This window comes from Danio aesculapii, chromosome 19 (genome assembly GCF_903798145.1).
Source record: "Danio aesculapii chromosome 19, fDanAes4.1, whole genome shotgun sequence".
NCBI lineage: Eukaryota > Metazoa > Chordata > Actinopteri > Cypriniformes > Danionidae > Danio > Danio aesculapii.
The window spans coordinates 22,253,964-22,279,238 of NC_079453.1; the positions used below are offsets into that span (position 1 = coordinate 22,253,964).

General features: G+C 35.4%; 1 protein-coding gene across 1 annotated transcript in view; it reads right to left on the reverse strand.

Annotated features, from left to right (window-relative positions):
* Positions 1–23,882, reverse strand: part of nudcd1 (NudC domain containing 1) — a 58,848-nt gene extending 34,966 nt beyond the window's left edge. Inside the window, 6 exon segments of the mRNA XM_056480248.1 lie at positions 6,636–6,824; positions 10,899–11,088; positions 16,011–16,146; positions 16,148–16,194; positions 23,055–23,209; positions 23,576–23,882. Coding sequence (XP_056336223.1) covers positions 6,636–6,824; positions 10,899–11,088; positions 16,011–16,146; positions 16,148–16,194; positions 23,055–23,209; positions 23,576–23,690 — 832 coding nt within the window. The 5' untranslated portion in view covers positions 23,691–23,882.
* Positions 23,883–25,275: the final 1,393 nt, after the last annotated feature.

Sequence of the window (25,275 nt, forward strand, 5' to 3'; positions counted from 1 at the left end):
GTTGGTAAATTAAATTAAAGTCGTTGAATAACAAACAAAATCCTAATATTCCTAAATCGATTGTTAAAAAAATATTCAATAATTTTCGATACTGAATGAAATGAATCAAGATATCATGATTATTTTTTTTGCAATATCGCACAACCCTAACATCCACAGATGAATTGTTCACCACAAAACTAGCAAGTAACTAGCAACACAACTAGCAACTAAAACTAGCAACAAAATCAATATAGTTTTGATTTCATGTGTACTTCAAAGTAATTCAGTGGAAATCTTTGGTACTGTGGCCCCAGGCAAGCAGAATCTTACCAAAAGATTTCAACCTCAAACAACTTTTTTTTTTTGAGAAAAATATATTCAAAATAATGATTTCTTTTTAATTAGATTTGAAAATAGCAATTCTGTGCAATTTTACAACAAATTTCAATGGGGCTAACCCCATATAAAACCTATGCATTAAGACTGGTATGTCATTAAAGTTCACATTCATGTAAACGCAAACGCCCCAAAGCTTTTCCCAGTAGTGTAAGTGTGCTCAAATTCCCTTTAATAAATTCTTCATAACAGTTTGCAGCATTTGATCTCTTAGCCAGAAACCAAAGGTAAAAAAAGAGAGGCAGAGGAGACGAAATCCACCCACTCAGTCTTAGCTGTGCTGGCAAAACCTTATTACTGAAATTAGAACAATTTTCTCCAGCCATAATGCTGCTTTGGAGTGCACTGAGGAGTGAGTGCTGTATGCTCATTATCTTCTTTTGTTGCAGGTCTAGTCAACTTGTGCGCCAACTGTAATCTCGCAGAGCAAAACAGGATAAAGAAGAAAAGGGCAAAGAAGTTGTGTGACACAACTAAATCACTCCATGTGCACGAAGGTGTTATGACGCATTATTTTGTTGTTTTGTTAAATTAAATTAAAGAGATTGGTGTACTAGACATGACATGATTTGACGTGACGTGACACGACACACACTCCTAAATCCAACCCCAGCATTTATGAAAAACAAATAGAACATAGAGTTTAAAGAAATTCAGTATTAATCAGAATTTAGTTATTTCTTTACAGTCCAAAAACCAATCTCTACAGAGTGCACTAGTGCCCAATCATTACTGGTTAAAACATTATGAGCCATGATCCAAATCAACAGCTCAGAGGTAAATGACGATGTTGCAAGCAGTGATTTGAAGCAAAGAAGCAAAAGGGAAAAGACAAAGGTACAAGTAATATAGTACTTTAGAGTATATTACTTATTTAGGGAGTAGAAAAAGAGCAAGTCAGTTATATAATTTGAGGTGCTTCTAGCATATGATTGCCTTTTGCTACAACTCTGATTGCATAAATTTCATTGGGGGTAATGCATTCTTCTCCACACATTAAGTACATGCTTGTTTTAAAAGACTATTAGTTGAATACATTTTTAATGGAGAAACTGAAAGGAGTTTTTGACCTCTGAAACCTGAATTTGGTAATTATGTTGCCATTTGTAGCACTATTATTATTTATAGTACCCTACACCAGGGGTTGTCAGACTTGCTCCTGGTGGGCTGGTGTCCTGAAAGTTTACCTGGGCTAGCTAATCATGCTCTTACTACACTACCTGACAAAAGTTCTGTTGCTGATCCCATTTGTAAGAGCAACAATGAATAACTTAACTTCTAGTTGATCATTTGGAAAAGTGGCAGAAGGTACATTTTTAAGATGAATCATCTGTTGAACTGCATCCCAATCATCACAAATACTGCAGAAGACTTATTGGAACCCGCAAGGACCCAAGATTCTAATAGAAATCAGTCAAGTTTGGTGAAGGAAAATTCATGGTTTGGGATTACAAGAGATCTGCAGAGTGGATGGCAACATCAACAGCCTGAGGTATCCAGACATTTATGCTGTCCATTATATTACAAACCAAAAGAGAAGGCAAATTAAGTAAATTCCTTTTCATACATCAGCCTCCACATAAAAGAAAGCAAAGAAGGTGAAGGTGCTCCAGGATTGACCAGCTCAGTCACCAGACATGAACATTATTGAGCATATCTGGGGTAAGATAAAGGAGGCATTGAAGATGAATACAAAGAATCTTGATGAACTCTGGGAGTCCTGCAAGGACGTTTTCTTTGCCATTGCAGATGACTTTATTAAGAAGTTATTTGAGTCATTGCAGAGATGTATGGATGTAGTCCTCCAAGCTCATAGGAGTCATACACAATATTAATTATTTTTTCCACTGCACAATGACTTATTCTATACTGTACATGATTTCTGTTAAGTGACAAGACTTTTGTCTAAGTAAAGTCAGGCCTTACTGTCCTAATTAAAACATAAAACATAAAAAAAAAAAAAAAATCAAGGCATGATCATATTTTATTTTAGTAAACTAAGCATAATCTAGAGGTCTTTGCCTTTCATAGAAACCACTTCCGATGCCAAATAATCAACTAGAAGACAAGTTATTATTTGTTGCTTCTAAAACTTGGATTTCTAGAAACATTCTTGAATATGTGTTGAGGCCCAGTAGGAGCTAAAATCTGCAAGACACCGGACCTCCAGGATTGAGTTTCAGAAACCCTGCCCTACACTGTAAAAAGCGATTAGTTGACTTTACTTAATAATTTTCAGGCACTGGCTTTACTCACTTTCTTAAAGTAAATTAACTATGTGGATAATTCTAAAAAAAAAAATAAGTTAAGTGAACTTAACACTTTTTTTTAAAAGTAAAATCAATGGACTTACTTTTTACAGTGTAACATCTGTATAACTCTCAGAAATTAACATTTTCTGTTTGTTCAAACTACATTTAAAATGAGCTGAAATAACACAACATTTGTAGTTTTTTTTTTTTTGTTTTTCTAAATCTGTAAAAACTAAGTTAACGTAACTCCATGTTGGCCCAACATAAATCACTTGTGTAGAATCCAACAGTAAACAACATCATCTAGAAATCATCTATAGAACACTACAGCAACTACCTTGAAATACTTGCAATCTAAATTAATCATTTATTTTGCTATGGTCCAGGGTTGCCCAAACTCGGTCCTGGAGGGCCAACCCCAATTAAACACACCTGAACCAGCTGATCAAGCTCTTTCTAGGTAAACTAGAAACGTCCAGGCTGGTGTTTTGAAATAAGCTGTAGCTAAACTATGCTATAGTCTATGTTGATATACTGCATTGTCTTTAAACTATCAAACTGGAAATCTACTTTAAGCTTTCAAAACTGCTTCAAAATTTCTAGACCAGCCAACATTAAAGTTTTTTTTCTTTCAGAAATCAGTACAGTGATAAATTATAGAAATAGAAAATATAGAAAATGAGAAAATCATAAAAAAAAACCTAAAGATGCAACTGACACAATAGGCAACCTGTAAATATATAAAATATAAAATGATTGACATTAAAACCATAACTGCATTAACATACATCTGCCTCAAGCATTTACATCATATTGAAAGTTACGTTTTAATCAAGTATTAAATTATTAAGGTTTACTCTTAAACTGCTTAAAAAAAGGGTGAAAATGGTCATTAAACAACTAAACCTTGTCTATTTGGGTTGCTGTATGAAACTTCTATCAACATTTAATCATGTCATTTCTTTAGAAAAATAAATAAATAAAAGCTTTGAAATGACAAGAGGGTAAATGAAAGACAAAACATTTTTTTCAACCACCTCTTTAAGTGTAGCACACTCAATGTTTATTCTTTTAAAAATGGCTTTGTTTATAGCAGTGTGTGTGTGCGTGCGTGTATTACATAATTATTGATGTTTGCCAAAACTCTATTGATTCTGCATCATCCAGAAAGACTTCTTACACTATAATGATTCCCCACAATCTCTCATAAGAGCGTTCACCGCAAAAAACTTGGTTTGTTTAGGCACCCCTAAATCACTGCACCATCAACAGAATATCCATGCGGTGTGTGTGTGTGTGTGTGTGTGTGTGTGTGTGTGTGTGTGTGTGTGTGTGTGTGACCATTAACAGTCTTTTGTGGCTGAGCAAGGTCGACCTCTCTTTCTGAAACAAGCTAATGCACCTCCATTTTATCCGCCTACCAATGAAGTCTCTGAGAACTCTCAGCCTCTTACAATGAGAGCGAGAAAGAGGAAGAGCCGAGATCACTCCTTTATTCCACTGAAGGAAAAAAAAGGGAAACAAACGGCCTTTTAAAAGTTCCCACTCTCACAGGCTTTTGGATGACTAATACAGGTGAAAGAGGAAAAACAGGAAATGAGCCAAAGGACATGTTAAGAGTAATTAAAGTATAAATAATATTCTGTTGATATACACTCACCGGCCACTTTGTTAGGTAGACCAGTCCTACTGCTTGTCAACGTAAATTTCTAATCAACCAATTACATGGCAGCAACTCAGTGCAATTAAGCATGTAGACATGGTCAAGACGATCTGCTTCAGTTCAAACAGAGCATTACAATAGGTGATTTAAGTTGTAATGTTTCAGGCTGGTGGTGGTAATGGTGTGGGCGATATTTTTTGGCACACTTTGGGCCCATTAGTAATTTTTATATCTTTATATTTTTTATATCATGTTTATATACACTATGAACAGCACTAATTATTCTACACTAATTATTCTCTTTATTCTCTATTTCCACCTGGGGATACTCTTCCCGAGGCCCTCAGACTATGCAGAGTCACTGATTCGATCCAAGACCAAAGACGAGATGATTCCAAGGTTTTCATATCCTGGACCAGGTCGTATCCTGAGTAGCTACTGTGGTGGTCATGGAGGAGTGGAGAACAAGAGACTGATTCCTGTGACGCTCCAGAGACAGACAAGTCTTCGCTAAGGCCAGCTTCCAGCCTCCACCGCTGAGACTGCAGCTCTGCACAAGACTTTTGGCCAGCGGAGAAATTAAAATGGTCGTGCCCAACTGAGTCTGGTTTCTCTCAAAGTTCTTCACTTTCGCCAATTAGTGAAGGTTTTTTTTTCCCTCTCTGCTGTCACCACTGGCTTGCATGGCTTAGAGATCTGTAGATCTGTAGAGCTGCGCAATGTTGGATTTGCTCTTCAGTGTTTGGAGTCTCAGTAGTGATTAGTACCAATTGAGCATCGTGTCAACGCCACATCCTCCCTGAGTATTGCTGCTGACCATGTCCATCCCTTTATGACCACAGTGTACCCATCATCTGATGGCTACTTCCAGCACGATAACGCGTCATGTCATAAAGTGCGAATCATCTCAGACTGGTTTCTTGAACATGAGTTCACTGTACTCAAAGGGCCTCCACAGTCACCTGATCTCAATCTAATAGAGCACCTTTGAGATGTGGTGTAACAGGACATTTACATCATGGATGTGCAGCTAACAAATCTGCAGCAACTGCATGATGCCATCATGTCAATATGCATCAAATCTCTGAGGAATATTTCCATTACCTTGTTGAATCTATGACAGGATGGATTAAGGCAGTTCTGGAGGCAAAGTGGGGTGCAAACCGGTGGGTGTACCTACTGTGTGTGTGTTTGTTTTTTTTTTTGTTTCATTTGCTTTTGCTTAAGGATTTTGATCACTGATTATTTTAGTTTTACAAAACTTATCCCAACAATGACTGAAGCCACAAATTAGAGGGTCCTTTAAATAGCATGACTGAAAATGGTGGCTGATAATTTTCACCATTTCTAATCTACACACTTCTAGATTCCCATTGTTGCACATTTATGCTGTGTGATTGGCTCTTAGATCAATATAGAGTAAAAAAGTCCAGAGCTTATTGTTATTGACATAAATTCCATAGTGACTCGATACAATATCTTTTATTGGCACAGCCCTATTTTGAAGAATGTTAGGAAAAACAAAGTAGGAAAAACAAATACGGAAATCAGTGGTAACAGGTTTACAACATTCTTCAATACATAGAACAACAGAACAATAAACTGTCAAACACCATCAAATAAATTCAAACAAGTGGATGGGTGACTAAATGATGACAGAATTTTCATTTTTGGGTGAACTATCACTTTAAATGAGGGGAAAAAAAGAATAATATTTGACTGGTCCTCTATCGTCCGAACATGAGCACCTCTAATGAAGCAATATTTGCAATTAGCACTCTCCGACATAAAGAAAATGTCAACACTAATGAAAATGAAGTAATAGCTAATTTAATATGCCACACCAATTCCATCAAAGAGTATATAAATAAACTACCTTGATATGACCGATCATCCAATGCATGATAGCACGAAAGCCCTGCTATTAATTAAACCTCATTTTGTCACATTATAAAAGACATTTTGTACTAGCCATTGAATACTTGCATAAAACCAAACTGGGACACTTTACATAAACTGCCTTGCTAAATCTAAGAAATGAGCCCAACTGATGACCACTGCATTTCAGTCCTCATCAACATCTATTTGAGGAATTCGGTTTGAATGATTCTGTCTGATGTTTCTATGGATACAGCAAGCCTCTGATTCATTTCTATGAAAGTGTGCTTCCTCAAGACTGCAGCACTCGAGCCTTTCTAGGCTGATTGGATGACTACTTCAAATGTCTTTTCTTACAGGTTTTCTGAAGCCTAGAGCGCCGGAGAAATAGCACTTTCTAAAAGTTCAGATGAACATTCTAAAACTATCCAAAAGAGCTATAAAAGAGCTTTCCTGGTTCTCACCTGAGTTCTCCACCTCCATATCCTGAACAGGTGGTTCTTCGAGCGGAAGTCCATCCACCTCAGTAAAAGTGAAGGGTTTTTCTGAGGCTACGATAACGCCTTTACCCTGAGGCTCAACTGCAGCGTAGTGTGGGACAGACTTGCCCTTCAACACCCTCCTCTTTCTCACAGCATATTTCCTCTCCTCGCCTGCAAGAAAGAATGCATTTTTTCTAGTTTTTCTTTTAATATAATTCTGTATTTTATTTGTATATATTTTCTGCAATATATAGTCATACAATAAATAAAACTTTAAACATCTTAGTAAATCTGTGCACTGTTATGTGTTTCTGTTATGTTATTATGTAATATGCATGGGATTAAGATTTATTTAGATTTTATTTTCTAAAGATATCAGTAATTTTAATAAACAAAGATGCATGAAACGGTTACAAAATATTTCTATTTCAAATATATTGTTCTATTTGTTGTTATATTTTTATTCCAGTAAACCAGTTTTTGAATAAATATGATTTCAAGACTGGTAATTATAATGATTAAATGTTGATCATTAGCATATTATAATGATGTCTTAAATCACGTGACATCAAATGTTGGTGTAATGGCTTCAGAAAATTCAGCTTTATCATTATAGCAAAGAAATGACATTTTAAAACGAATTAAAACCAGTGGTGGATTGTAACAAAATCAATGTTCATTGTGACTGTACTCAATGAAGAGTTCAGACTGCGCGATTTTCAAAGTAGTCATGTCGCAAGATGTTTTCATACTGCATGACTATCTGGGGTACAGTCATGCAGGATGAATGACTAAAATGGATGATGCCACAATTTTAGTATTTCATCAAGACAAAAGGGACCTGGAAGAAATCATGAGTTTCCAATTAAGAAGTGTGTACAACTGGTTTTTAGATAATACACTTTCTTTACACATAAATAAAACAGAGGCAATTTTATTTGTTTCAAGAGTGAAATTAAAGAAAGATCATAGTTTTGCAGTTAGAATTAATGATTGAAAATTTGAGTCTAAAAAATTTGTAAATTATTTGGGATGTTTAATAGATAATAAATTATCAGGAGATGTCATGGCAAGTAAGGTTTTTACGAAGATATGTGGGAAAATTAGGTTGTTAGCAAGGCAAGCTGATCTGTTGGATGTTCATTCTTTAAAATGTTCATCTGTTGGCTGATCTGTTGGATGTTCATTCTTTTAAACTATTATCAGGAGCTTTGATTCAACCCCATTTTGATTATGCTTCCTCATTTTGGTATAGTAGCTGCTCACAGAGTATGAAGGAAAAATTGCAAAAGGCACAAAATAAATTAGTACGAATAATTTTTAAAAAATCATCCTAGAGCACATTTGCGCAGAGTTTTTTAAAGAATTAGGCATGTTAATTGTTAGTAAAAGAGTATGTTTTTTAAAACTGGGAATGGTACGTAAAATGTTTAATAATGTGGTTAGTTATTTGGTGAACTATTTTCAAATGGTGAGGCAACAGCATTCATACAGTACTAGGGGTTGGGATTTTAATATCTGTTTATTTAATTTTAGAAGTGGAACAAATTACCAATATCGATCAAGGAAATAAAAGGCTTAAGGAGGTTAAAAAAGGCGATCAAAAGATGGTTATTTGATGAGGATATTTTGTTTGCATGGTGGATGAGGATGTTTTATTTTATGCGTTATTTGATTGTGAATAGGGTTGCAACTGGAAGGGCATCCGCTGCGTAAAACATATGCTGGATATGTTGGCGATTCATTCCGCTGTGGTGACCCCTGACTAATGGAGGGACTAAGCCGAAAAGAAAAATTAATGAATGAAGGAAAAAATGCATTTATGAATTATTATGTTCCTGTTTTAAAATGTGGAGGTACTGTTTGTTTTATGCACCATCTGTATTTTAAAGCCATACTTTTTTTAGCCATGCTTTGTGTTTTTAACCTTGACAGTTTTCATATATAAATGTATGGGATACTTGTCTAAAATCTGTCAAATAAAATTCAATTCGATTCAATAGCATTTTGTTGCTGCGGTGTTTACACTGCCAGATGGATCAGTGACCGTGGGTTTCACAATACATGACTTTACAATAGAAAGAATCACAGACAACTTTGTCTCGATCTGCAAACTGCGTCTCACAACCAAACACACATGAGAAGTGGCATGGAAACAATGCAGGTCACGTGGTTTATCTTTTGTTATTAACTAAATAATGAGAAAGAAGCCTTTAGTGGCGTACAAAATGTACTTATTTTTGCTCAACTGACTTCAGAAGGGAATAATTCATTCTCCACCTTTTTCTTTATTGACCCGGTTGTGGTATTCCTGCCAAATTTCCACAAGTTTTTCCTCCATTTTTTCTTTGGTTCAAATAGACCGAAAAGAAGCCCTTTTAACCTCTCCCCCAGCTCCCGCTGGCCTGCAGCTACCCATACTAGTGAATGCTGCTCTCTCATTGGCTGTAGATGATTGCCAATGCTATTTCCAATTAGAACACATTTCACACAGCATTATTTTGAATCGCAGACAGGTCCAGATATTTCCAATACCAAATATCTCATGGGTGTCTGCGACATATCTGCGGTTCTCTCATATTGCGTTCTTGATAGTTCACACTGTGTTATTGTTAATCATGTAAACAAGCACCGATTTGCCTGTGATTTCAGGCATTTGTCTGTGATTTCTCAAAACCTGTCTACGAGTCAAAATCAGGGCTTAAACCATGCAGTCTGAACTCGGCATAAGCAGCTTTTTCAAATATCTACAATTTAGTACAAGTATTTCCATTTGAGAAGATATTTACTATAATTCACTACATTTCAAAGTCAAATATCTGATTTTTTAAAGGATCTAAATTAACATTTTTACAAATCAATCGTTCGTTTTGATGCAAGAATGGAAACAACATTTCTTGGTCAAATGTGTGGCAAACCACCAATCAGGGTACAGTGACAGGACAGTGTTTTGAATTGTTTTGGTTGTATGGTTATGTAAAGCATTATTGAAGTACTAGTTCCTGTTATAGTAAAACTGTAAGACAGTAATACTGTTAATCTGATATGGCCAATTTATTTTAATTTGGATTATTTGGATTCAATATGGTAAAACAAAATGTGTGTGAATCTATGTTTAGTACAAGACAAATGTTTCCAAAGACAAATGTTTAGATACAAGGTTTTAATCTAAAACTTTAACTGAAAAATTAAAACAAGTGAACTTCACTAAGAAATTACTTTTCTTGTGGCTGAGAATCCCCAAAAAAATCTTTGCAGTTCCACAATACCTGGAAAAGGTTAGTCACCTTTCCAAGTTTTAGGAACAACAAATAATAACTTGACTTCTAATGAATCATTTGGTATCACAAGTGGCTTATATGAAAGGCAAAGGCCACTAGATTATGCTTATTTTACCAAACGAAAATATGATCACATCTTGATTTTTAATGATTTAATTAGGACAGTAAGGTCTGACTTTGCTTAGACAAAAGTCTTGTCAAGTACATAAATAATGTACAGTATAGAATATAAAGTCATGGTGCAGTGGAAAAAGAATTAATATTGTGTACGACTCCCATGAGCTTAGATGACTGCATCCATTCATCTCTGCAATGACTCAAATGACTTATTAATCAAGTCATCTGGAATGGCAAAGAAAGTGTTCTTGCAGGACTCCCAGAGTTCATCAACATGCTTTGGATTCATCTTCAATGCCTCCTCCATCTTACCCCAGACATGCTCAATAATGTTAAATAATGTTCTGGTGACTAGGCTGGCCAATCCTGGAGCACCTTGACCTTCTTTGCTTTCAAGAACTTTGATGTGGAGGCTGAAGTATGAGAAGGAGCGCTATCCTGCTGAAGAATTTGCCCTCTCCTGTGGTTTGTAATGTAATGGGCAGCACAAATGTCTTGATACCTCAGACTGTTGATGTTGCCATCCACTCCGCTGATCTCTCGTACGCCCCATACTGAATGTAATCCCAAACCATGATTTTTCGTATCCACAAACTTGACTGATTTCTGTGCAAATCTTGGGTCCATGGTGGTTCTAATAGGTCTTCTGCAGTATTTGTGATGATTGGGATGCAGATCAGCAGAGGATTCATCAGAAAAATCTACATTCTGACACTTTTTCAAATTATCAACTATAAGTCAAGTTATTATTTTTTCCTCTTACAACTGTGATCGACAAGACTTTTGTTAGGTAGTGCATGTTAAAAGAGTTAATATCATTGGATCTGGAGAACAGAAAGTCACTCACTCTCCCCCTGGCCAGCAGAGTTATCCACAGTGATCCACTCCAGCGAAACTGAGAAACCGCTGCCTTTGGTATCAGATGGATCTTTCTGGACTCTCAGAAGCAGCACTTCAATGGTATGAACATGAGAGTGCACATGAGCCAAGCTGTGAACGATGATAAACGGGTCTCCAAGAGATTCACTGAACATCGGCTGGGAGGAAAACGAAAGAACAACATGAAAAGTATGTGGTGAACCTCATTTATTTATGTTGAGAAATAATATATGTTTTTCCATAGATAGTTAGTTCACTTCAAGAGTAAAATTCTTACACCAAAATTCTTGGTCACTCTTACCCTATTTCATGCCTAAATCATTTGAAATTAGTTTTTCGCCAGTTAAACAAATTTAGTTTAATGTCATTTTATTGCCATTTTTTTCATTTTGAATCATATCTGAGAGATTTCTGATCCTCCATTTTAAGTCCTTTCACTCCAAAGTGAGTAGTTCTAAATTATACATTAAAAAATGGCCATAAATTGCAAGAATGTACAAAACTGAGTGTGAATGAGCAGAGAACAATGTTCAGAACATTCAGATTTAGTAATGGATGATCAGACATGCTTGCTTGACACGTGAGAACCAATGAGATTAATTCTCTGAGGTCACCAAATGCATGGGCCATTTTTATTGTTTTATTTTTGGATAACAGTGAAAAAGACCTTAAAATACCGCACAGATTGCAATATTTTTATTTGAGTATCCTCAAAAATGACATACTTTTGTAAACTAAGGGAAACAAACAGGGTGTACTTTTTGTCATCTCAATTTCTGTGAACAAAAATCTCAGTGAACATCAGACTGCCTCAAAGACATGAAAAATACATTTGCAGGGTTCATACACGTTTAATACTAAAATTCCATGACTTTTCCAGAACTTTTAAGTACATTTTCATGATGTAATGTTTCATGTAATGTCCTACATATACAGGGAAAACAATGACGTTCAAATTTATTACAGCATATCATAGAACACGCAACAATCTATTTTGTTTAAATTTGTTTTATATCTATGTAAAATTGATTTTGATAAAACTTATACAGCACTAGCAATGTGAGAGCAAGTTTATGGCCAAGGACAGAAATGAAGTAAAGACAACTAACCTATATTCAAGTTAGGGCAACACTCAATATATCATTTCAGCATTGATATCGCAATGTGTGCATCTGCAATAGTCACATGGCAGGATATGCAATGTTGGGATTATAGTTTAATATAATAGACTTTATTCATAATGGAGTAAAAGTTTATCATCTGCATGCATTTTTAAAGAGATAGTTACTTACCATTTCATTACACCCTTCACTTGTTTCAAACATTTATGAGTTTTCTTTTTTAAACGAACACAAAAAGAATATAATTTAATAACTCCTATAGTACTGAAACAAGTGAAGCACTACTTGAGTAAAAAGTCTCTTTAAGGCCTGTAACTGTGTGAACATTTCAATATTTCACATTTTAAAACATCCAGACACAAGAATTTTTTTTGTAACTTTAATAAAGATTAAATAATATACAATGAAGACTATGCAGTATTGATTATTCAATATCAGTACCTGAGTAGTGAACACCTGAAAACTATAATTTACTTTTATCTTTGCTGTATTTTATTTATCTATGCTTGCAATTAGTAGAACTATTGTTCCATCCACTAAAGATGAATTTATAAATAACCTACCTGATCTTTCTCTACTTTGAAATGCACCCGCAAACGCAAATGACCTTGATGTAGTAACCAGTAGTATGGATGCCATCTTTACTAGCACTTTAAATACTGTGGCACCCATCAAACTAAAAAAGGCTAGAGAGAATAAATCTACACCGTGGTATAATAGTCAAACCCGCGCTCTCAAAACAGCAACCCGTGCCCTGGAACGTAAATGGAAAAAAACTAATTTAGAAGTCTTTAGAATTGCATACAAAGACAGTATGTCCAGCTATAGGAGGGCTTTAAAATCTGCCAGGGCTGAGCACCTCCGCCAACTGATAGAAAATAATCATAACAATCCTAGATTCTTATTTAACACCATCGCTAAATTAACAAATAATCGGTCATCTTTGGAACAAAACGTTCCACCGCAAATTAGTAGTGATGACTTCATGAATTTTTTCAGTGATAAAATAGAAGGCTTTAGACAGAAAATAGGAGATATTAAACTTTCTGCACCGCCTTATACTTCAGATCCAGTAAACACGCCTCTGAATCTAAATAACCTACAGTGCTTTAAAATCATAGAACAGGAAGAGCTAGACAAAATTATAAATAGCTCTAAATCAGCTACGTGTATATTGGACCCAATTCCAACAAAGTTACTGAAAGAATTGCTACCTGTTATAGGAGAACCTCTTCTTAACATTATCAACTCTTCTTTATCTTTAGGCCATGTTCCAAATCCCTACAAGTTAGCTGTTATTAAACCTATTATTAAGAAACCACAACTGGAACCCAGCAACTTAGCTAATTATAGGCCTATTTCAAACCTTCCATTTATATCTAAAAAACTAGAAAAAGTTGTTTCTGCTCAATTATGCTCCTTTCTGCAGACCAACAATGTTTTTGAAGTGTTTCAGTCAGGATTCAGAGCTCATCACAGTACAGAAACTGCATTAGTGAAAATAACCAACGATTTACTCTTAGCTGCTGACCAAGGGTGCATCTCGCTATTAGTTCTACTCGATCTTAGTGCGGCATTTGACACCATTGACCATGGTATCCTTATTAATCGCTTAAAGTCTACAGGTGTCCAGGGACATGCCCTACAATGGTTTAAGTCATACTTATCTGACCGTTACCAGTTTGTAAATATAAATGGACAGCCTTCACAAATCAGCCCAGTAAAATACGGGGTGCCTCAAGGATCAGTTTTAGGCCCTTTACTGTTTACAATATACATGCTACCCCTGGGAGACATTATTAGAAGTCATGGGATCAGCTTTCACTGCTATGCAGATGATACTCAGTTATATATTTCAACTAAACCTGACGAGACGTCTAATCTGTCCAAGCTTTTATGACTTCTAGGCTGGACTACTGTAATGCTCTGTTTGCTGGCTGCCCAGCATCCTCTATTAACAAACTTCAATTAGTACAAAATGCAGCTGCCAGAGTTCTAACCAGGTCTAGAAAATTTGATCACATCACCCCAATTTTATCCTCCTTACACTGGCTGCCTGTTAAGTTTCGTATTGAATTTAAAATATTGCTTCTTACATATAAAGCTTTAAATAATCTAGCTCCTGTTTATCTAACCAATCTTCTGTCTCGCTACAATCCAACTCGCTCTTTAAGATCTCAAAACTCAGGGCTTCTGGTAGTACCTAGAATAGCAAAGTCGAGTAAAGGAGGTCGAGCCTTCTCATTTATAGCTCCTAAACTCTGGAATAGCCTTCCTGATAACGTCCGAGGCTCAGACACACTCTCCCAATTCAAAACTAGATTAAAGACCTATCTGTTCAGTAAAGCATACACTTAGTGCACCACTTAGGGGGCTTCCACACAGGTTATGCATCTTGCTGATATACACTGTGAACATCAGCTACGCTAATTATTTTCTTTATTCTCCATTTCCACCTGGGGATACTCTTCCCGAGGCCCTCAGACTATGCAGAGTCACTGATTCGACCCAAGACCAACGACGAGATGATCCCAAGGTTTCCATATCCTGGACCTGGCCGAATCCTGAACAACTACTGCGATGGTCATGGAAAAGTGGAGAACATGAGACCTGTGACGCTCCAGAGACAGACGAGTCTTCGCTGAGGCCAGCTTCCAGCCTCCTCCACTGAGACTGCAGCTCTGCACAAGACGTTTGGCCAGCGGAGAAATTAAAATGGTCGTGCCCAACTGAGTCTGGTTTCTCTCAAGGTTTTTTTTCTTCACTTCCGCCTTTAGTGAAGTTTTTTTTCCCTCTCCGCTGTCACCACTGGCTTGCATGGTTCAGAATCTGTAGAGCTGCGCATCGTTGGATTTGCTCTTCAGTATTTGGACTCTCAGTAGTGATTATTAAACCACACTGAACTGAGCTAAACTGAACTGAACTTAAACACTACAAACTGAACTACACTGTTCCTATTTACTGTGACCTTTTATGTGAAGCTGCTTTGACACAATCTACATTGTATAAGCGCTATACAAATAAAGGTGAATTGAAAATTGAATTGAATTGAATTGCAATTTATTTGTTATATATTATTCAAGATTCACTCCTCTACAAAATCCTCCCAATCAATCCAAATGAAGCTGTTAAATCTGGTGAAATTGTATTCACATCCCATATATCACATATATATCACAGAAATACAAAATACTGTAATGTCAGATTTTTCCAATATCGCGCAGCCCTGATTCAAGTGTACAGATATTTGTTACACTAATTTCCATGACTTTTCCAAAACTTTGTGGGTTTTTCTGTTTTTCCAAAATGCCATGTCAAAATTCCATGACCGTATATCCAGGTTTTCCATGACCGTATGAACCCTATATTTGTATAAACCTTGAAGCTGATTTTCACATAACTTTGTACAGAAAAAAAACTCTAGCCATACTAATTCAGCTGTAAAAGCTTTGCATATTTACTCTTTTTATCCCAGCAATCAATAATATATTTCCAAGACACTGAAACAAGCACAAATGTAAAAGCATGTTAAAAGTTCTCTAGAGATCCACAACCCTTGCAAGTGATGCTTCTGCTTCTGAAATCTCATGATATGGTTGAGCTTTCATTTATTAATGTTTATGTGTAAGAGCTGAAACGTCCATCATATAGTCTACTTCATAAGACTTAAACAGCTCAATTGACATGGATTTACTCTTTTGAAGTTGAAGTAAAGAGTTTTGAGCGAACAGACTTTTAATGAAGGCACGAAAATCTCTCAGATTTGATTACAAATACGTTAATTTGTGTTATGAAGATGATTTAAAGTGTTTTTGAATGGCATAAAAGTGAACAGACAACGGCAGAGTATTAATTTTGGCCTAAACCAAAATTTCAAGCTGTCTCAGTCAGTTTTGAACAAACAATTAAAGGCTAATGACTTAAATCAACAGGAAATGTTGACGGTGGATTTTCCCCACCTCCCATTTAAGATGAGAACTCTCTCCCCTCTTGCTGGTGCGCAGGAGAGTCAGCTTTCCATTTCCATCAGACAGTGCAGCCCAAGTTGCGGAGGTCAGGCTCAGAGAAGCACACAAAGATTCAGGTAAGCTTGGAGTCTGACTCGAAATGAAACATCTCACGAGGTTTTCCCAAAGCAGTGTCCTGGGAAAACATAAGTTGGACACGTCAAATATTCAGAAAAAAAAAAAAAAAAAACCTTAACCATACCTATACACCATCAAACAAACGTCTGTTCACATCAAGAATGTTAAACGTGGCATAGAATGAAGGTCAGGATATAGTTGTGAGTGTAAATTCCAGGAGAAAAACAATCAGTCAATTGGAACAAAACACAGATTGTTAGGTTATACAAGGCATCATTAATATTATTGCTTCCAGTAGCATTTGATTGACCTTTTCCTAGAGAGATAATGATAATAACAATGTTTCTATAATAATAATAATAATAATAATTTCTCCCCTTATTTATAAGTTGACAAGTTGATAAGTGATGCTTATTTATAAGCCTAATTTTGAGTTTATAAATTTAATTAAAAAAATGTAAGTTTATAAATGTATAATTTCCAGTTTCGTCCACGACATCCCTCTGCCATCCAATGGTCCACCACCACCCCCTTCCCCCCTAAACCCCCCCTTTCCACATTCGTGCGTGACACCTCTATATCCTTGGGTAACATGCCAGATCCGTTACCCTGATCTGTTCCGGGACCTCGCAATTCCCAAATTAAGCACTGTTTATGATTGACCACAGTTGGTCCCACATTAGCTAACCCATGATTCACCAATCAGATGCTTCCTAGCTCACCATAAATAATTTCATACTTCAGTTATCTTCGTCTTGAAGAATCCCCACTTCCACCCCTACTCCTCCTCCCTTTTTCCTTGATAGGGCAGCATGGCGGCCCAGTGGTTAGCACTGTCGCCTCACAGCCAGAATGTGACTGGTTCAAGTCCTTACTAGGCCAGTCGACGTTTCTGTGTTAATTCTGCCTGTGCTTTCATATAGGTTAATCCCTCAAAATACATCACTGTTGGCCCCCTTTTGTCAAGTATAATTATAACTTAGTCTATATTTTCTCCACAACATAACATGAGCAAACTAAGTTACTCTAGAAGCTTCAGAGATGGCTCACTCACTCCTAGCTAAAATAAACCTCTCTTTAACTTCAGTTGAACATATTGTCATTTAACAAGGAATATGCTCAATTTGTTCAAATATATTTTGACAACTGAAGAATGATTATTTTGCATGTGTGTACTTTATCACACTGTGTGTGGGTTTGAGTATCAGGCACTGATATGAATTGAAGTGTCAGAGCAGACCTCTTTAATATTAATGACCCTTTCATATATGGTCAAAACCAACCATCTGATATAGACTTGGTCGATGTTGTGTCAAAGCTGGGGGTGGTGTTGGCATGGGGGAAAACAAGTCTTCCCTCCATTGAAAATGAATAGCAAAAACAGGAGTTGCAGCACAAGTTGTGCTTTTTTTAATCACCAAAAATGACACTGCTGCCTGATTGAGCATCACTTCCTTGAAATTACAACCTGATTATCTAATACCAAGTAATTTCTCCTACAGAATATTAACTCTTGCAAACAATAATCCACATAATAATGCTTGCAATTGAATTGAGACATAATCTGACAGGGATGTATTCTTTTGCAGTACGCAGAATTCTAGCATGAAAAAAACCATCATCAAACAAGTTAAATATGGGACAATTACTAAGTTTCTATGTAACATGGGACATTACCAATAACACTAAAACATAACCTGAAACTGTAGGTCTAACGTCTAACTGTACTCTGCCTGTCAGATCACATATGTTCTTTGTACCCTTCCAGAAAACCCAATTACAACACATTACAAGATTATGTCTTTATTTATTCTCCATGTAATTAAAACTCAGGTAATCACCTGCTTCACATTTTAGACATCTGTCAAATAGGTGAAACAAACAACACCATAAAAGAATAAAGGGCTCATATAAAAAGCAAGAACGTATGCACATTTGACACATACACGACGTGCCGGACAAAATGCTGTGCTTTATGAACTGATGTTTCATGAGTTTATTTGGCAGTATATAAAACTTAAGATTGGGATTTTTAAACTTATCATAGATGAAAAACGTTACACTGTAACTTTTTTCAATATTAAATCAAGCAAAAATATATTGTTTGTTAAAATGTATCTTGTTATTTTAACATGTATTTTGTGAAATTTACCACGCATGTTTGTAATGAGGCAAAAGACACAAGTGCACTATTGTATTGAAGCAACGAATGCATGTAAATGGCTAAATATAAGTGTTTAATGCTCATTTACACATTATGTCAGATCACTTGGCTTACTATGTGACTACCAGTAAACTTAATAAAACTCATTTGTTTATGCAGAGGCAGGACAGGACACAGTTGCAACTGTAAATGGACATTATCTCAATGTCAATGTTACGCAATAACTTTTTTCTATATTAAATCAAGCAAAAATATTTTTTATTTATTTAGTTTATTGTTTAAATTGAAGATCAAGTGCAAGGTCTCCGTACATTCATTCCAATGTATCGTTTTCCCCAAGGCACAAATGGTTGTGGCGTTTTTGTGGGCGTTCCTGGCCATGTGATTAAGTCTATAAGGACCAATTCCCAGGGTTGGAAATGGACCTATAAAACAGTTTATGGATACTTTTTGCACTTATCCTAAGTCACACAAACTTTCTATGTAGATATTAGAGACCAATTTAGCATATTGTATCAATGCATTCTATGGTACCTTTAACAGTTATGATAACTACATACATAAAAATACATACTACAATAAAGTTCTGTTTATTATAAGCAAGCCCTGCATTTTTGTCATCTATCACTTGAAATATTAAAGCTCTTTAAAAGAGGATGAACTCTGACTGGACGGCAATGTATGTATTTATTGTTCAAAAGCTAAAAATATCAAATAAAAAAATAATGAAGTGATTCCAGTATATGTGCAGTTAATGTTATAGTCATGATGTGCTATTAAAGACACTCACCGGCCACTTTATTAGGTACGCCATACTAATACCAGGGTTGAACACTTTTGCCTTCAGAACTGCCTTAATCCTTCATGGCATAGATTCAACAAGGTACTGGAAATATTCCTCAGAGATTTTGGTCCATATTGACATGACAGCATCACAGTTGCTGCAGATTTGTCAGCTGCACATCCATAATGAGAATCTTCCGATCCGCCACATCCCAAAGGAGCTCTATTGGATTGAGGAGCTGGTGACTGGGGAGGCCATTTGAGTACAGTGAACTCATTGTCATATTCAAGAAACCAGCCTGAGATGATTCACGTTTTATGACATGATGCGTTATCCGGATGGAAGTAGCCATCAGAAGATGGGTACACTGTAGTCAAAGAGGGATGGACATGGTCATCAACAATACTCAGGTCGGCTGTGGCGTTGACACGATGCTCAATTTGTACTAATGGGCCCAAAGTGTGCCAAGAAAATATCCCCCACACCATTAAACCACCAGTCTGAACCATTGATACAAGGCAGGATGGATCCATTCTTTCATGTTGTTGATGCCAAATTCTGATCCTACCCTCCAAATGTCACAGCAGGAATCAAGACTCATCAGACCAGGCAACGTTTTTCCAATCTTCTATTGTCCAATTTTGGTGAGTCTGTGCTAACTGTAGCCTTCCTGTTCTAAGCTGACAGGAGTGGCAGCAAGTGTGGTCTTCTGCTGCTGTAGCCCATCTGCCTCATAGTTTGAAGTGTTGTGCACTCAGAGATGCTCTTCCGCATACCTCGGCTGTAACGAGTGGTTATATGAGTTACTGTTGCATTTCTATCAGCTCAAACCAGTCTGCCCAATCTCCTCTGACATTAATAAGGTATTTGCACCCACAAAACTGCTGCACACTGGATATTCTCTCTTTTTCGGACCATTCTCTGCAAGCCCTACAGATGGTTGTGCATGAAAATCCCAGTAGAATAGCAGTTACTGAAATACTCAGACCAGCCCGTCTCGCACCAACAACCATGTCACAATCCAAGTGACTTAAATCACCTATCTTCCCCATTCTGATGCTCAGTTTGAATTGCAGCAGATCGTCTTGACCATGTCTACATGCCTAAGTGCATTGAGATGCTGCCACATGATTAGCTGATTAGAAATGTGCTTAATGAGCAGTTGGACAGGTGTACCTAATAAAGTTAAAGTTATTTTTTAATTTTATGAAAATAATCGTTTCGTACTAAATGGACATTCTCTTAGACATGATTAAAATGCATATTTATTTTACACCATTATTTGGAGGCATGCATAGTTGTTCAAACTGCAAGAACTAACGAAACATGCATTTTGCAGACTATCCATAAAAAGCATATGAATTAGGTTAGCAGTTCAGACAATTCAAACAAATCCAATAAAGCACTATAAGCAATTAAATAAATTAATGAATCCAAAAGTTAACATATCAAATGTATTCTTATTGTGAAACAGCTTCTTTTTAGCATCTATATTACTTTCTTTTGAAGGGCTTTTAGAGTCAACATCTTCACAAAGGTCTTTAAAAAAAAAGATCTGTAAAACAAAATGAGACAGCAGCGAATTAAACCATTTAGAAATAAAACTAATATGCATCACATGTTCATATTTGCATGTTCCTGAACTTCAAAGGCAGCAATTTGAAATGGATTACAGTGAACTTAATAATCATCAATTACACTTTCTATAAGGTGCAATTTTTCCAAAGAGCTGGGCAGCAATAGGCCTTTGGTTGCCATGGAGCTTGATGCGCACATTAACAGAGATCCGGCTCAGTTTTCACTTCATTCCCAGAAGTAAAATGCCCCCTGTCTAGTACCTTTGAGAGAACATAAACAGTCCCCAAGGAGGGATAATTGCAGTATGCTAACTGTAATTATAAAGCAACTGCCGCATTTCATAACGAGTCATTTCTTAACCCAGCATGTCAGCAGCAAGAACGACAAATATTACAATCAAATCATCAGCATAAGGTTTCAACTAGCACAGAGCAAAACCTACAATTAAGATGCAGCATTTCATCTTTTAGTTAGTTTATGCATGTCATCTGATTAGGTATGTGTTTCAATTAATTTCAGAAAGTAATGCATCAGAAATCAATCAGAAAAAATCCCTCAGTTAACACAAATTCAAATATATGTTTTGAAATTTATCCTTCAGATTTTCTAATTGACTAATAATTCATGCAATTTTGTCAAAAAAGTAAATCAAATATTAAAAATTAAATAAAAATAGTAACTTTATATAATATTAATAATAATAATAATAATAATAATAATAATAATAATAATGAATGGTAATTTCAACATGATAATAATTAGGCTAAATTAAATTTAAAACAAAAAATAGCAACTTTAAATAATAAATTTTACATTTAAACATAAAAACATGTACATTACGCAAAGCATTTAAAAGACTTATTAAATTATTATCAACATTTTTAAAGATCTTATCTCGTATAGGCTGAAATGAGCATGGACATTTAATTATCCAGTATCTACCATTAAATAACTGTCCGACAAACAAACAAAATAAATAATACATATAACTACATTACAATACAATAATAATATAATACTTAAGTACATTGTCAGCAATGGTAATTGCACTCTACCATTGGTCATATATAACATCACATTGGTACTGAAATTAGTGAAATAATAAACATCCAAAGAGACACATTTTATTTACATTTAGCTTTAAAAATCAGAAGGAAAACGTCTACTATGACAGAACTATAATCCAAGAGTGCCCTCTGCTGGTAGAGAAACAAACTGTCTGAAAATACCTATGCCAATGTTGTTTTTTAATCGAACCAAAAAAAAAATAAATAAACCCTTTGACAGTTAACATATGAATACATATTAAAGGATTATTTTTGTGATACCATTAAATGGTTTTACTAATAAATGATAGTTATAGGGAAAGGGTATGATTTTAGTTTATATTTTCTATAAAGCACAGGTGTAACATCCCTAGTCAAAGCCGTACATGAAAAAATTTGAGTTTCTGAAATGTTCATTCTTAAACTCATTTAACCCTTTATATTAGGGGTATCAAACTCACTTCCTGGAGGGCCGCAGCTCTGCACAGTTCAGCTTTAAGTCTAATTAAACACGCCTGATCAAACAAATTTACTGGATTTTCATCTGCGAGGTGTCAGCGAGCCACTTTGAAGCGTCGTTTAGCAGTTCACACAAAAGACCACTGAGCACCCACATATTTTCCCACAATCACAGCCCGATCTGTGGGTAAGCTCATTAATTAAAATAAATTGGGCTCAAAACGGGTTACAAAGTCAGACCTTACTGCCCTAATTAAATCATTAAAAATCTGATCATATATTTTTTTTTTGGTAAAATAAGCATAATCTAGAGGTCTCTGCCTTTTATATAAGCCGCTTCTGATACCAAATAAACAAATAGAAGTCAAGTTATTATTTGTTGTTCATAAAACTTGGATAGGCGACAAGACTTTTGTCAGGCAGTGTACATATACTTTGTTTTTCTTGCCTCACAGGTTTACATTTTCTAAAAAGCAAAGAATTTCAACATTACATTCCGTGTGCACATGAATATCATGGCAATATAGAACACAAAGTATCTTACACAGGATACATTGAATGTAACACTTAAATGCGCATGCAAATAGAATCAAGTCATTATGCACAGGCCATAAAGTGTTGGCAAAATAGCACATAAGCTTACCTGAGGAAAAAAATATGTATTTTTCCTGAAATATTTCACACTTGTTTATAGAAAAAAAAACTCCCCAAGGGCTTGAATTAATGAATTATTCCAAATTCACTAATTTACAAAGATTTCAAGGAACCATGTGTAAATGATATACATTTCCAACCCACACATGAGAAATAATGGAGTACTGTGCATTAAAGTGGAAACGTATTGCATAATTTGATAAGTTTAATCCAAATTACATTAAGAAACTCACCAGTGTGACTGTGAGATTAAGAACCCGGCCCTTGTTGTCCACAAAGTACACACTGTCTTCATACCAGGGGTCAATTTGGAGGTAGTTGAACATTCCAAATGCTCTGACATGATCCAGGGTGTACTGACTATCCTTCAGTTTAACCTCGGCCACAGCTTGAAAGAAAGAAAGAAAGAAAGAAAGAAAGAAAGAAAGAAAGAAAGACATTACTGATGGGGCAAATGACATCATTAATGATAGGACAAATGGTAGAGATAAACAAATGGTTGTAGATACACATCCTATGATGAATTAGAATGTCCTGAATAAAAAAGAAGCTTGGAGTAATTGAGCTAGATCACAATAAAGATGCATAAATCGTATAGATTATAAAAGGTTACATTTAATGTGGTGCATACGATTGTCAGTGCATTTCAAATTGTAGTTAACAAAAGTTAAGGATGTTTATGATTTTGTCAAACTAAACATTAAACAAAATCAGACAATATAAATAAATACAAGTTTGTTTGTTTTTTTTTCACCTGCGTCCAGTTCTACATTGTAAGCAGGAATAGAGTCCAGTGACAGCCTGTAACTTTCGAAATTGGGATCCAGCAGCTCCCTGTTTACATTCAATGAGCAGTTCGGTGAAGCCATATTTCTTAATATTATATTCCTAGGAAACAGTGCATTGAATTATAGCACAAACGCTCAAATAAAACCAAAATTTAACGTTGCAAGTAACAGGAAATAAGCTGTAAGTGTAGTGCACGCGCTTCCTATGTCCGAGCCGGACTAGTTTTCAGAAGGACCGACCGCACGGGGTTCTGGGAGATTGAGTCAGTAAGAGTTTTTCTTTTCTTCTTCTTCTTCTTCTTCTTCTTCTTCTTCTTCTTCTTCTTCTTCTTCTTCTTCTTCTTCTTCTTCTTCTTCTTCTTCTTTGGTGTTTAACGGCGGTTGGCATCCAACTTTAATGGTGCATTACCGCCCCCTTCTGTACTGGAGTGTAGACTGAATTTGGACAGAGATAATTACTGTACCCTATTATTTTGTATTCACCTCTCCACCCATTTCTTCTTTTTACTCTTTTAATACCTTAACTATACACATTACACTCTATATCATATTTGCTAACCAGTGACCTTTAAGGAATATAATAACTGTGACTTAATGTCTTTTGATGTTTTTCCTAATATATCATTTAGGGTGCCCCATTGAAACCCCATTTCCCTTAATTTTTCTTTTAACATTATCCTTTCTTTGTCATATTTTTTACACTCAAGCACCACATGTTTCACAGATTCAATAATATTACAATATTCACACCTTCCAGATATGAGTTTAGTAAGAGTTCTGAATCATAGCGAATGATTATAAATAAAGAGCATAAATATGTATATAAATAATCACGATATTAAAATGTGTAATGTATTTAGATAAATATGATCTAGTTAAATATGTTATTAAGCAATTGCATTTTTATTTTTTTATATAGGCTACTTTTGGATTGTTTGCATAAAGAAACTGTTGTAGTCAGGCTGCACTGTAGGCTACAAACTGGGCTACGTTTTGCCTCCCAAAGAAAGGCTTCGTTTGACTATTAAAATACGTATAGTAAAACACAGGTTAAATTCAAAGCTGGACATGTGAAAGGAAATGTGTAATGCAAATAAGAATTGTTTTCTCAAAACTTCGTGACTAATGCAATGTGTGGTTTGACATTTGAGCAAGAGGTAAAAACTGAAACTGACTCACTATTGTAAAAAACAACATCGTTTGGATGTTATAAATAACAAAAAAATAATAATAAAATGAAATAAATAAATAAATAAAATAAAAGCAAACAAACAAACAAACAAACAAATAAATAAATAAATAAATAAATGGAAAAAATAAAAATAAATAAATAAATATTCTCTTTCCTTGCACCCCACATGAAACAAATATTATAGTCATTTATAATAAATATTTATAATAATAATGTTTTTTAACCATATTGTAAAGTTCTTTGAAATAATACGTTGTGGTAAACTTATAATTGCTGTATGTGGTAATCAAACATATAGTAAGGCATATAAACAAAAACTACTCAATACTGTATATGTTTTCTAAAGACCTGGGGTATATCATCCTAAAATACAACTGTTAGTTGTAGTAAAAACCAAAGTATACAGCATTTATTGCAATTTATCAGTTTACCATAGCTTCAGCATGTGTGGTATCATTTGTTAACATTCTGCAT